General features: G+C 42.1%; 1 protein-coding gene and 1 non-coding gene across 4 annotated transcripts in view; both read left to right on the top strand.

Annotated features, from left to right (window-relative positions):
• glt1d1 (glycosyltransferase 1 domain containing 1) overlaps positions 1–8,242 on the top strand; it is a 102,613-nt gene extending 94,371 nt beyond the window's left edge. For all 3 annotated transcript variants that reach the window (XM_076270962.1, XM_076270961.1, XM_076270960.1), the window contains 2 exons: positions 1,129–1,227; positions 6,566–8,242. In XM_076270962.1, the coding sequence (XP_076127077.1) occupies positions 1,129–1,227; positions 6,566–6,715 (249 nt within the window). In that variant the 3' untranslated portion in view covers positions 6,716–8,242. The remainder of the gene's footprint in view (positions 1–1,128; positions 1,228–6,565) is intronic.
• Positions 5,561–5,720, top strand: LOC143106952 (U1 spliceosomal RNA). The gene has a single exon (XR_012983748.1). It is a non-coding gene; the product is annotated as a U1 spliceosomal RNA (small nuclear RNA).
• Positions 8,243–14,605: the final 6,363 nt, after the last annotated feature.

The following is a 14,605-nucleotide window of genomic DNA, read 5'->3' as shown; positions in this document are numbered from 1 at the left end:
AAATTATGCAGAATCTTATCATTGCACAATCTTGAATAGACAACAAACATACCTCAGTTCTTTTCAAATTGCACAACCTTTCTCTGTCTGCAAGACATTTCTTAAAGGTCCCTCTCAGCAGCATGATAGAACTTGGTTTTTGAAAAGTGCTATAAAAATATGAATTTATAGTATTTAAAGTGCTATATAAATAATGATTAGGTAAAACCGACTGTTTTAGATTTTTTCCATTACTTGGTGTTTTAAAGGGACACCAGGCAAGCCTGAGGGCTTTTTCTCTACGAAGCTCCCCCTAGCGTCTGTACGTGTCGATACGTGTGTGAGCCCTCGCTCAGTCTGAAGCTCTTTTCCTTTTCTTTGCATCTTCCGTCAAGGGTTTTTGCTGCTTTTTCGCCGGCTCTGCCATTATACACACGTTTGCAACAATCACTAGCCGGGTTTCGTTAGCCTGCCTCTGTGCTGGGGATGCAGGATGTAAACTGATTCTGCTTCTCGTGATGTAGGTCACAGGTAGGTCTTCATTCGCCCTGTAATGAGTCATTTAACCATATACCGACTTACAAAGATGATTAATTAACACGAAAACGTTGCCTGGTGTCCCTTTAAGCCCCCAACGTCGTCTTCCAGGCAGCGCTGCATGGAAGGCACTAGGGTTAGAGTTAGGGTTAGGGTTAGGTGCCTTGAAGTCAATGGTCACAGCACTGCCTTGAAGTTGACGGTGGGGGCTTAAAACACCATTGAGCATTTATTTCGTACCGATAGTACTCGGTGACCTAGAAACAGATTTCTATGTGAAAATTCGTCGGATTTCTCCTCTAACCCCTGTGGCATTTCAGCACTTGCATCAGGTATTCTAGTTGCATTGTACTGTGGATATTCCAATGTCTTATTTACATCCACAGTTGCATGACTTGTAATCTACTGTACCTGCATGCTTCTTCGAATAGAATGAGCGTATGAACTCTAAGAAAAGGTCGACATTGGTCATAGCAGTTACTCAGAGGTTTCTGACATGCCACCAAATGTCAGGCTTTACACACTGTCATTAATCCTGGTTATGTTCCCCAGAGGTTGTTGGATTAATGGGCAAAGGGATGGCTTTATGATTTCCCTATCTGTGCTCCTCAGGCCATGGATCTGGGATTGCCCGTGTTAGCCAGAGACATTCCCGGGAACGCCGCTATTGTGCAGCATGAGGTCACTGGGCTGCTCTACTCCTCCCCTCAAGTAAGACTCTCTCTCTCATACACATACTCTCTCTCTCACTCACTCTCTCACACACACTCACTCTCTCTATCTCACTCACTCTCTCACACACACACACACACACATACTCTCTCTCTCATACACACTCTCTCTCTCTATCTATCTCACTCACTCTCTCACACACACACACACACATACTCTCTCTCTCATACACACTCTCTCTCTCTATCTATCTCACTCACTCACTCTATCTCTCTCTCTATCTCACTCACTCGCTCTCTCACACACACACACTCTCTCTCACTCTCTCTATCTCTCTCACTCACTGACTCTCTCTCTCACACATTCTCTCTCACACACACACACACACACACACACACACACACATACACAAACACACACACTCTCTCTTTCTCTCTCTCTTTCACTCACTTACAACAATATGCAGAAGCTCACAATCCCTCCCAGATAGATACATACATATACTCACACATACATGAGCACACACGCACTCGCACATACATGCACACACACACACAAACACACACAAGCACATGCACACACACATACATGCACACACACACACACACACACACACACACACACATACAAAAACACACACACACAGATGTATACACAATACTACACGTAATGCCTCATCATGCTGAAAAGGATTTCCCTTGACGTATGTAAACACTGAGCCATGTACTGGTCCGTGGCCAAGTAAATCCTCTTGACCCAGAAAGGTCACAGGTCACAGGTCTCAAGGCAAACCTTCTGCTACTCCTGCTTGGAGTTCTGGCCTCATTTTAAGCTGCCGCAAGCCCTTTACCCATCCAAGTGTCTTTGAGTGTCTTGAAAAGCGCTATACAAATGAAATCAGGGATGTAGTGGAGGCTAAACGCAAGTAAATGCAGTTTACCCACCTCTGAAATTTTAGAAATAGAGTTTATCCACCTCTCAAAAGAGTTTATTCACCAATTGCAACTTTTTAACATTTATAAATCACAGTGTATTATCCACAATCACAACATGTACACTCATCAACACTCTACAGTAGGAGCCATTTAATACCACTTGTATTGTTACAGTATAAACATTGGACAGTAACCTCCACCATCAAACATGTTCTGAATGCCTTTTTAAAAAATCCGATACCGCATGGCACAGTCCACCTTACCGTGATCACAGAATGTATAGTTTACCCACCTCTTATTTTACCACTACACCCCTGAATGAAATGTATTATTATTATTTATTATTAACCACTACCCGCAGACAAAACCCTCACTGTGTTGCCCAAAAGGCAGACCAGAGTTCATGGATTTATTTCAGAGCCATCTCAGCATGGTGTCCCTGAAGAAGGACCTCTCCTCTGGGATTGTTGGCAAGGGTAGCTCGGAGGGCATTGTTCAGCAAACCCTCTTCGCTCAGAGCCAGGCGTGTATGATGCAAGAGGTCCTCCATCTGTTGGCATGGGCGCTGCCCAAGGTCCTTCTAAAGCCCTATTCACACCAAGAACGATAACGATAACTATAACCATAACGATAAGTCTCTCCTTGTGTTAATGAATGTGACGGTTAAAATTCGATAGGTTCTGATTGGCTATTAGCTTTTTATCGTTCTGAAAATCGCTCTGAAAGTGATCCCCAATGATATCGTTCTTCATGTCTTTATCGTTATAGCTTATGTGTGAACGTCGTCATTCATATTAACGAGAATGATATTTATTTATAGTTATCGTTATCGTTCTTGGTGTGAATGGGCTTAAGGCTATGACTGACTAATGATGACCTGGTGGGTTACAGGTTCACTGTGCTGAAGTCACTCACTGAAGTTTTGAATTTGTAATCAACAGCAGACCTGCTAAGTCATCAATTAAACCCATCGTATTCCACCAACAACTTTTGAAAAAAAAAAATCTCACCAAAAAGTGACACCATTAGAAAATGTGGATTTTCACTCAGATACTAAGATTTGAATGAAAGGGAGAGAGGAGTGACAGATCACACAGAAAGAAAGAAGAAAAACAACAACGACAAAAAAAAGGAGAGGTTCCCAGCGGTGGCACGCTAGTTGGCACACAAGCTGGCGCTGACGTGATTGCGTTGCGCCGGTGCCAGAGGATCAGGCGTTCTCAGTGGGCGGTCGGGGAGTGCAGCCGGTGGAGCCGGCTAAGCCACGTCAAACGGAGCCGAGTGGAGAGGCTCGCAGATGGCACGGGAGTCTCCCGCGAGCTAAAACCGCAACCCGCAAGGACCGACATCAATGCTCATTTTCAAAAGACGACGCTTGTCCTCCCTGGGAAAATAGAGAACGAGCCGCTTAGAAAGTTACCCCAGCGATCAGCATTCAACTTTATTAAAAAATCCTTTGAAAATGAAAGGGGAGCTTAAAAGCAACACTTGTGTCAGTGCTGTTGGACTAATCGTCAATGTCGTTTCCCAAAACTGGCTATTTTAGTCTTCAAAGTCTTTAAGCAGTTTATGTTACAAAAGTAATGATTGAGATAGAGAGGGAAAGGAAAACCACACGATCAATAGCCATTGGTAAAGCAGTCTGCAGAAGGCTATAATGAGGAGCCAATGAAGGAGGTTGAAGTGGTCAGCCTCTTTCACAATCTCTCCAATAGCACTGGTGGCCATTGCAGTAAGCACAGGGCTACACACTACTGACAACATTCTCACCATATCTAAATCCCAGAGAGGAAAAGACACATTTTTGTGAATTTGTTTCTATTTCTGCGGCTAGATCAGGGCCGTATTATGTTAAGCTCAGTTCAGGCCTGAAGTTGTGCAAGCCCAAATCTGAACTGATCGGTGATTTTCCACAATAATACACAAAAGGAGACAAACAGTCATAACTTCACAGTTGCTTTAAACATCGTATACAGTAGTTTGCAGTGCTGGCCCCTTGGCTATCAGTCCGTTTACATTATTACTGATAATTACAGGGAAAGCTTTTTAAAAATGTGGATACATTTCATCAATCTCATGTCAAATACTCACATACAGCAAACCTTCTGGTGTTGAGTTGTGTTAGTTTGTAGATGCTTCCAATGTTAGATCTGATAGAACTCTGATAGATGACCAAGGCTTCTCAGCTGTGTTTGTATGTATACGGGGAATGGTCAAAGTAGCCCTCAGGCCATTATCACATGTAAGCAGTTCATGGTTGAAACACACAGAGCTGTGGGAGGACTGCTGAGTTGAAACACACTGAACTGTGGCAGTCTTTTGAGTAGAGCTTGAATGAGGGGCATTCGTTAAAAGACTACAATCTTTCAAGAATCTTTCTTAAATTTTGTCAAAGTTGTTTGGTGTAAGGTGGCCATTAGTTGAAACACACTGAACTTTGGGAGGACTGCTGAGTTGTTCTAAACCTTGCTGGACCTCTCATCTGAGCGAACTCCAGCAGGTCTCAGAGCTTCGGCGGTGTAATTAAAAGCTACTGTTTGTCTGCGGACTGCGGGTCCATGAAAACACAGCTCTGTTGCTTTTACTTCCCAGAGCGCTTTGAAACTCGGCGCTCCACCACCACCACCACCACCCCCACCCCCTGAGGGGCACTTGAAAAGCTCCTGCTCCTGTTGAAATGAAGGCGTTAGGTGGCAGTGTGGGTGTCTTTCATGAGAGGAGCTGCTGGCTAGTGTTGACACCCTGGCGCCTGCTAAAGGCGCCTCAGTAATTGCACCTTTGCCAGGTCCTAGTGCTCTCCGACGAGCAAGGGCTCCAGGCCAAGCCTCAGCTCACCGAGAGGGAGAAGGAGTCTGTATGTGTGTGTGGTTGTGTTCAGAGTGCAGAGTGGTTGTGTGTGTGAGTTTTTTTTTATTATTTGTATTTCTTTTTTTTTTTTTTCAATTATGTGAAGTTTGCACCTCATCTGGCTGGCAGTTCCAGACTGGCAGTTTGTTTGTTAGTTCGCCCGTTTGCTCTTTCTCCAGCAGCTGGTGTTTAGAGTGACTTAGTGGTCAGATGGCTGCGGTGGCCACTTCCACCCTTGTAAAGGACCAGACCATGGGCAACTTGTTGGGGCAAACCAGGTAGAGAGAAGCCATGGACATTTTGAGACATTGGACCCTAGATACTTACCTATGGGCAGCCATGGCCTACTGGTTAGCGCTTCGGACTTGTAACCGGAGGGTTGCCACTTTGAACCCCGACCAGTAGGCACGGCTGAAGTGCCCTTGAGCAAGGCACCTAATCCCTCACTGCTCCCCGAGCGCCGCTGTTGTGTGCAGGCAGCTCACTGCGCCGGGATTAGTGTGTGCTTCACCTCACTGTGTTTCACTAATTCACGGATTGGGATAAATGCAGAGACCACATTTCCCTCACGGGATCAAAAGAGTATACTTATACTTACCTGGCAGGGGTGATGCAATGATTAAAAAGGTTTTTGCCCAGGGCAAGGCTCGGCCATTGCACTCTGGTCATGCTGACTTCAAATTCTTCAAATGTTGGAATCTCGACTGCATAATTTCTGGTAGTGGGAGGCTGTGTTTATGCTATCCCCTGATCCCTATCTATCTATCTATCTATCTATCTATCTATCTATCTTTCTATCTATCTCTATCGATCTATCTATCCACCCATTCATACATCCATCCATGCATGCATCCATCCATCCATCCATCCATGCCCGCAATTTGTGAGTCCAAGGTCCAGACTGTGCTAATGTAGTTCTCACCCTCCCTCTCATTCCCCTTCACCCCAACCCCTTACAGCTGATATGCCTCCATGGAAACCAAGTCAAATGGAAGTGGTTTGAGAATGCACAGGGGTAACCAAGGACACTCAAGGTCTGTCCTGTCGTCCTGCAGAAGGGGAACGAGTGGACGCGGCAGTTCCCAGTCTTCCGTGCTGTTGATCATGAATGCTCCTGCTGTCACGTTAGATTAATCCATGTCTCACCACAGCACAGACTGCAAAGAAATAAAGAAGCAGTGAAAAAGAAAACAGCCCCTGGGTAATCTGCGGTATTTCGTCATGATTCAGTGCTTAATTTAAAGTCCTTTGTGAGACGGCAAGTCAATGCTGAATCAGTGGCCAATTTAGCGGCCTCATTTTGCCTCGGCCTTGAAGCCCTCATTATGAGCCGAGTGACAGCCGAAGTCTCCCTTAGCAATAAGTCACTGGAGACGGAAGAGCGTGTAATTCACTTTAGATATCACCCACTGGAGTTCAGGTTGTGACTCAAATTGAAAAAGACAAGTTGCTAAAGGTTTTTTTTTTTTTAAAGTACAGTACAGGGAAAGCTAATGCTAACAAATGACAGCAGGTGAAGTACCCTACCTTGGTGATGGCACCTCTTTGCTCTGCCCCCATGCTCACAAGTTGTTGCTGTTTTGCTTCCTTTTCAGGAGTTCATCCTGATGGCCAAACGGTTGCTGGACGACAGGCCACTTCGAGAGCGGCTAGCCGAAAATGGTAAGCACTACGTGGGTGAACACCACAGCTTTGTCCAGGAGAGGACGACTTACCAGGAGCTAGTGGAGAAGCTGCACTCATGATGAGGAAGAGGCTTTCTTCCCGAGCTACTGTGGTTTTAATACACACTGCAGTGTCTTGTTTACTACTTTGAAAAGGAAAGAAAATTACTTGAGGGGTTTTTTCTCTTGGCGCCAGTTAAAATTGGCCTCTTGGTCAAAGCAGTTTTGAACAAGGCTTTTTAAAAAAAAAAAAACATATAAAAGAAAGTGGAACATTGGTACTTTTTGATTGTTAGGCACAAAATGATCTTGCCTGATCAAATACATACTTAATTCAAACTAGGGCTGCTTTTAAAATCCAATGCTGTCCTCAAGCTGAAGGTACCAGGACCAAGGTTCCAAACTTCAAATCTATCCAGACACTCTCTCGTCTCACTTCAACTTTTCTCAGGGCCAGATTGCAGGCCAGTGAACTTCACATCTTTCCATTCACTCTTCTTCTCTACCTGTTGACGTCTCTTGTTCCCGTGCAAGGCCTGTCTGATGCTCTAAGAATCTCAGGAATATTGAGGCAGACAGACTGCAGTTTTTTAAGGACAATGTTTTTCAAACATTAAGGAATGTCTTCACTTTCTATTTCCACTTTCTTTTCTACTCAAAAACTAAAGAGATTTCAATCTGTGTCCAGTTTGCAAGTAGGTTTTTATAAGAAGCAAATAACTTTGCATTTACAATCAAACAATAACCAAAAGACCCAGAATGACTCCAACTGGGGCCCTTTTCTACTGTATGCAAATCATAGCATTATGTGTGTTTGGATGACGATGTATAATTGTATTATGGATGTGGGTTTAATTGTGAGTTAAGGCAATGACTCATGCATTGACTAAGAGTTGGCAGCCATTTTCCTTTAGTCAAAGTATGAAGGTGGAAAAAGGTTTAGGTCCCTGATGGCATTGCCAGTGGATATGACTTATCACTGCAGTAATCTGCCATTTTGGGGGTAATTTAAATGCAATGGTTAACTAGCTTTATGTCATTAAGTTAGCTAGCTGTCATACAACATTAGTGTCTTCATTTTCTGGGTAGCAGACTATCAGGGTTTCAGTCTACTGGACTTTGTTAAGTATTCTTTTAATGTTTACTCTCTCTGGATATGATATTTGAGTATTGCACCTTTCACTTCCTTAGCTATGAGAGGAAGGTGATTCTGAACACGTTTTCATTAAGCATAAAATATCTCTGCTCTGAAAATAATATCAACAAAAAGCTCTGTATTATGTGAGTTATTTTGGCATTGGTGATTTGCTGTTTTATTTAAAAGTTATTCCCTGTACTGAAACATTTAATTTAAGACAAGATTACAAACCATGTACTATGTGCTTGTTTACTCAATGTTTACTTGGTTACTCAGAGCATATTTTTACTATGTCTTAAATATTTGTAGGGTATTTTGTGTTATTTAATGGTTTAAAATTCTTGCTTTCTGTCAAATATGTTTAATTATTTGGATTTATTTATTATTTAGATTTATTCGGTTATTATGTACTTCTTTCTCATGCACATCATTAGGAAATTCAATATACAAATAAACGCTTCTCAGAACGACTTTGTGGAAAATGTTTCTTATCCAAACCTCTCGGATAAAAATGATTTGAATTGGCTTAGATAAAGTACAGAGGCTATACAAGACATTCTGTCAGGATCCATACCTAGACACTAAGAAATCTCGCTGAAAAGGTCAGTTTCCCAATAATTCAAGCTCATAACATTTTGTGCCACATTCAGCGAACATCTCCTCACAATCCGATAGCTGCCCATCCTATAAGTACCCGGTCTCTATAGAGAGCCCTGGCTCCAAAAAACTGGAAACAAACAAAGTGGGGGCAGCCTGTCCCCCAAACAAAAACAAAACCCTGAGGTAGAGTTCTTAAAAATGAGAAATGACAAACCTTGAATGTTTCCAAACGTGGTTTCCCGCCTCACTGGCAAAGAAAAAGACCGTTGGAGCTGGAGTAGGAACCTAAACTTGCATGTAACCAAAAGCACTGGGTTACAATAACCATCACAGTCCACAACCATTAACCCAACAACTGGGTTACTGAAAGTAACCCAATATGGGTTGTATATAGGGGTGTAACGGTTCATGTATTCGTATTGAACCGAAACGGTACGGGCGTCACGGTTCGGTGCATGAATTTACACGGAGAATACACGGTATAAAAATACATAAAACTCGTGTGCGGATTAATTAATGTCATGCGCAATTACTGTTAAGTAGCGAGAGTTACGGGAGTTCTTTAGCGACACCTAACGCTAATCTGTAGCCTCGCCTTAGCTCTGAAGCTCTGATTGGCGCCTATGTTTTTTTTTGTCAGGTCGTCGGTCGAGTCCGTCAGTCATTAGCAGCACTAAGATTAGACCTACAAGAGTTAGAGGATCCGCTGGTCTCTTTAAGATCGCAAGTTTGAGAACTTCAGTTACAGTAACGTTAGTACAGGCGGAAGAGTGGTGGATAAGATGAAATTGTGTGTCGGCGTTGTTCAGCATTGGGTATGTGAGTGGAAAAAATGCTACACATATTCGAAGCCATCACCCAGATGATGTAGGCTACCAATCACTGAAACGAGGGGAAATAAACTTCCCGTGCGCTTCAGCAGCCTTTGGATACACATACAAATAGGGCCAAAACCTATGGCTTAAATTAAATGATTTCGTAATGACAGAAAGCTATGTAAATCGCGTGGTAATTACCTTTATGCTGGGGTAACTTGTAACTTCTCACATGAGGAGCTGGTAGTGTAAGTGCAGACAGTAAAATAAAGTGACAACGCTAACCAGGCTAATAAACAACCGAAACCATGCTACGGTGAGTTAACGTCAAAGGGCAAAGTCACGTGACTTCTAGTTGTAGTCTGTTTATGAAATGAAAGGAGCAATTTCGTTTTTTAAAAAAAGGCAAAATAGTGTGATATTTTCACAATTAGTAGGCTAGATTATTACTTTACACACAATGAAAAATATTGAGGCAAATTGTAGACCCTTCCATATACAACTAAACACAGATGTTGAAGGTCTTGCTTAAGTGGATTTTTAAAAATCATTTTCTATGTAATTTGCACTTTCAGAAATAAGAGATGCTGTAGGCCTATTTTCAGTTTTATAGCTGATTGTCTTATTTTGTTTACAAGTTACAGATTGAGTCTGGGCACTTATTGTACTGTTTAGCCTACATCTTACACACTTCAGGCTGTTGCAGATAGCTCAGGGAAGAGACTGTATGACACTAGGTGGTACAGCCTGAGACATGTACAAAAAAAAAATGCTTTCTGCATTTTTGTTTTGCTTTTCCCTCCATTGTACCGAACTCGTACCGAACCGTGATGTCCGAACCGAGGTATGAACCGAACCGTGACTTCTGTGTACCGTTACACCCCTAGTTGTATATACATAATACAGGGTTAAACAGCCTCGACTCAGTGGTTGGGTTATTAAAACAATCCAGTATTTTTTAGAGTGTATGTTAAGTGTCTTTGGAAATACTGAAGGGAGTGATGAGCTACGTCTGGTGGTCCTTGGTTAAAATATATGTATGTTGTATGTATATATGTATGTTGTTTTGGACAAAAGTGTCTGCTAAGAAATTATATAAACATAAAAAATGTGACATCATCTGCAAACGCTGACTGTAGTTTTAAATGCCACAATTTTTTTTCAATTGGTCAGTATTATGCTGTATAGTTAAAGGTAGCATTTTGTGCTACAGTATGTTACCTGAAATCTGTTTTACACCCTGAGAGCAACCAATTAATTAAATGCTCTGACATCAAAACAAAAAATCATCCCCTTAGAATTATAAGGTTCTATCTACATTCTGAGTAGTTCTGAGATATTGAGCTTCAAAGTTTTAGAATTTCATAGAGTTATATTGATAAGTGGAAGCCTCTTTAGATACTGTATAATGTCCAAAAATGCCAAATGCATTCAAGAAACACCTCACCTCACCTTATTAAGTTGTCACAGAATAAGCAAATGTCAAGAATTCAATTTTGACAAAAATGTCAGTTGGAACCTTATAATTCTAAGGGGACAAAATATCAGTCATCTCTGGAGGCCGCAGGGATGTCAAAATCCCATCCAATCATTTTGCGTGGGCAGCAACAAATAGATGGACATCTGTCTATGATCAACTCAACTTCCTTACAACCACACACTCAGTTTCACACACTCTCCTGACACTCAACCAAGCGCTCGCTAGCCTGGCTGTGCTACAAGTGCAATTAGTAGAATAAGTTATTGGCATGCTGGAAGTCACAGGTTCAAATCTTCTGTGGCGAATATGAAGTTGAAGTTGAATATGAAGCCCAAGATGAAAACTTTGTTGAAGTCTGGCTCACCAGTGTTTTATTTATTTATTTATTCAACTTTATTTTTATTTCAATAGTATCTATCATGACGCAAAAGTGTTGGGTGCTGTGATGTCACTGTGTACAAGAATAGTGTGTAGTAAAATTAGTTTGAAATGTCAGTATGTTTTAATTTAGCCAGGGCCACGTCAAGTCACTTTTATTTATATAGCGCATATTTTTGTATGCACAGAGTGCAACCCAAAGCGCTCAGATTAATATTCAGTTTTCAGCCCTGGACGAGCTAGTCTCCAGCGGAGTTGGAAATACTTTCCCCCTGGTTACATTTCAGTCTTGTTAAGAGTGCAAGGATGGATGGTCACACCTCAGGAATGCGTTGCATGGGCATTTACACTGTGGTTGCCTACTGTATTTCTGCTTTTGGGCAGGTAATTATTGTTATTTGGTCACTTAGCAACTTTATCAGCTAGCATTATGTTTAACCTATTTTATTGTTCAAAATATGTTTGTGTTGCCTAAAATATACAGCCTGGTTTTCATCTAGCCTATGTAATCCATATGTCATGTCAGAATATATTTTGGCCTTGAATGGGACGGTTATCAAATGTGGTGAATGTAGCTAGTTTGGAGGTGATGCTAGCCACTCTGCTGACTAGCGAATTGAAATGAATGCTCACATATCCTATATTGTAGCATTAGGGGGGATCACATTAGCCAGCGGCAAGCGGCAGGTTTCCTATTGTTCTCTATGGTTCGGCAGCGGAATGGTGGCAATACTGGTGTAACGCTAGCGTTGAGCAAGCTGAGCATTGAACTTGGTTCAACTTTCAAAGTGCAACGCAAGCGTATTCAAGGCAAACCGTTTGTGTTACCATAGGAACGAGATAGAACTTATTATGCGTTCTAGTGCTGTGAGGTGACTAAAGAGGGTAACAAGAGGACAGGGCATTTCTCTGGGACTTTCAAAGGCTTTCTGTTCTGTTTCTGTTTTCGTACACCATTTCATTCACAATGACGCACAGAGAGAGACACTTATCTCCTGTCCTGTTTCTGAATCCTCATTCATTTTTCATATGCCACCACCGAGACAGCAGCAGCTTCAGGTCACCCTCCGGCCTCTCGCTCCGAGAAACCCATCCCAGAAAAGGTCACAAGTCCCAGAAAGGTTGGAGGCTTGGAGAGCGACCCTGATACTCACCCTAGGGTGGCATGTATGAATGTCAGTCGGAGCAGAGACTCCGAGACTGAGATGCTGAGATGACATTTAGTGGCGAGAGAGTGTGTAATGGAGGCAGACCTGTGAGCAGTCAACACCCATGGGCCTCCTTCTGAACACTGTAGAACACACATGGGCCTCCATCTGAACACTGTAGAACACCCATGGGCCTCCATCTGAACACCAGTGTTTCCTATACATTGACTTATTTGACACTTACACTGACCACCACACAATGATTTTCCATGTTGTACTAAATTGTGCTTAAATCTGGTTAGCATCATAACCACGCTGCGCTAATTTGTTAAAAACTGTTGCATTCAAGTCAATTATGCAAACCTACCACCACAAATAGAATTTAATTCTGTGGGAAACACTGAACACTGTAGAACACCAAGGGCCTCCATCTGAACACTGTTGAACACTGTAGAACACATAAGAGCCTCCATATGAACACTGTAGAACACATAAGAGCCTCCATCTGAACACTGTAGAACACATAAGAGCCTCCATCTGAACACTGTAGAACACATAAGAGCCTCCATATGAACACTGTAGAACACATAAGAGCCTCCATATGAACACTGTAGAACACATAAGAGCCTCCATCTGAACACTGTAGAACACATAAGAGCCTCCATCTGAACACTGTAGAACACATAAGAGCCTCCATATGAACACTGTAGAACACATAAGAGCCTCCATATGAACACTGTAGAACACATAAGAGCCTCCATATGAACACTGTAGAACACATAAGGGCCTCCATATGAACACTGTAGAACACATAAGAGCCTCCATATGAACATTGTAGAACAGCCAGCCTCCCTTTTCTTGTTTCCTTTTCCTTTTTCTGAAAGCGTGGAAAGGCTAAAGATATATGGGCATAAATCAAGCTGTTGTTATTATTGTTATTGTTATTTGTTTGTTTTTGTCTAACACACAAGTCCTCCCATGCTGGTTAGTGTGTGTGAGAAAAATGTGGATATGTGTGTAAATCACTATGACAGCATTCTGACTGACATTACTCTGCCAAGTTCTCAGACTAGACTGAACAGTAATGATCACTTTTTGTGATTCAGCATTTTTCAAGGCTGAATGCATAAACAGCCATCTATTGCACAAGCCTGTAGTAATGGATCCTACGATTCCAACTGTACATCACCGATAATATTGACAGGAAACTGTCTGAAGTTTTAATGAAAAAAGAATTCAAAGCAGTCGGTACATAAAATGCATGATGAAGAACAAAAAAAACGTCTGCAACTGAATATTCTATACAACAGACATGTGTAACACAGTATAATAATAAAAAAAGTCTCACAACAGATTTGTGCTGTTTACAGATGCATATAACAGGGAACGTTCTCTCTTCACAGTTCACATGTGAGCTTGGCATACAAATGTGTAAGGACTAACAGAAACATACACATGGTGAAATACTTTATGTAAGCATTGGATGTGTGTGCCCTACATCCACATCCACAACCAAAATATTCAATTTTCTTTTTTTTTTTTTTAACCATCTTAAGACGGCCTCAAACATACACACATACTTACAAGTCAGTTAAATCAGGTTTGCCTTGGCTTGGACAACTGATATCTCACACACATGGAGTCCCACAAGTATATGATTCTGCCCCCCCACCCCGCTCTATCCTTAACATCACTTTGATATAAGAGTTCAGTAGCATGTAAAAGGCCTTGGTTGAAGTAGTGTAGTTCATCCTCGATTCCTCCAAACCTCTGTTATGAGCAGTAGCACAGTATGAATGGATAAGCCATATACACACACACACACACACACACATCAGTATGTTCCTCTTATACCCCCGTGCAGAAAGGCATTGAGGTGATGAGACACATAGTCAACAACCTCGACTATGAGCAGAAAGACGGGAGATTAACTCCACAACACCTCTAGTCTCTCCGTTGGCCCTATGTTGCAGTCCACGGATCCTGGTCGACATTTTGCAAAGCTTTGTTTATTCCAAAGTGACCATTTCATTCCAGTTCTTTTTTTTATCATCCCTCTGGGCCTAGAATCATGTAGCACTTTGGACATCATAACTTGGTTCTGGTCATACAGTATGTCTGGGCCATCACTGAGATGGTCAACAGATAGCAGGCATGGTGGAGCAGGGGTAGCGTGGCTGGCCCAGGTTCAATTCCCGAACCTGCCGTTCGTGAGTCCGTATCACTTTGGATAAAAGTGTCTGCTAAATATTAGTCCATCAGTAAGATAGGACCAACAAATCAAGTTATGACTGCCCTCAGGGATACATGGACTCTTAAGCCCATGTGAGTCTATTTGGGCAGTTTTTTTTTTCTTTTTTTTTTTTTATGTCTGGAGGTCCTCTGGACGTCCCAGGTCCTCTGCATCGTTAA

Source organism: Alosa pseudoharengus, unplaced genomic scaffold (assembly GCF_046254945.1).
Source record: "Alosa pseudoharengus isolate Yale_2024_CS ecotype anadromous, Long Island Sound unplaced genomic scaffold, YU_APseudo_1.1 YU_APseudo_1.1_scf_6, whole genome shotgun sequence".
NCBI lineage: Eukaryota > Metazoa > Chordata > Actinopteri > Clupeiformes > Clupeidae > Alosa > Alosa pseudoharengus.
This window is presented reverse-complemented; position numbering and strand designations above follow the sequence as displayed.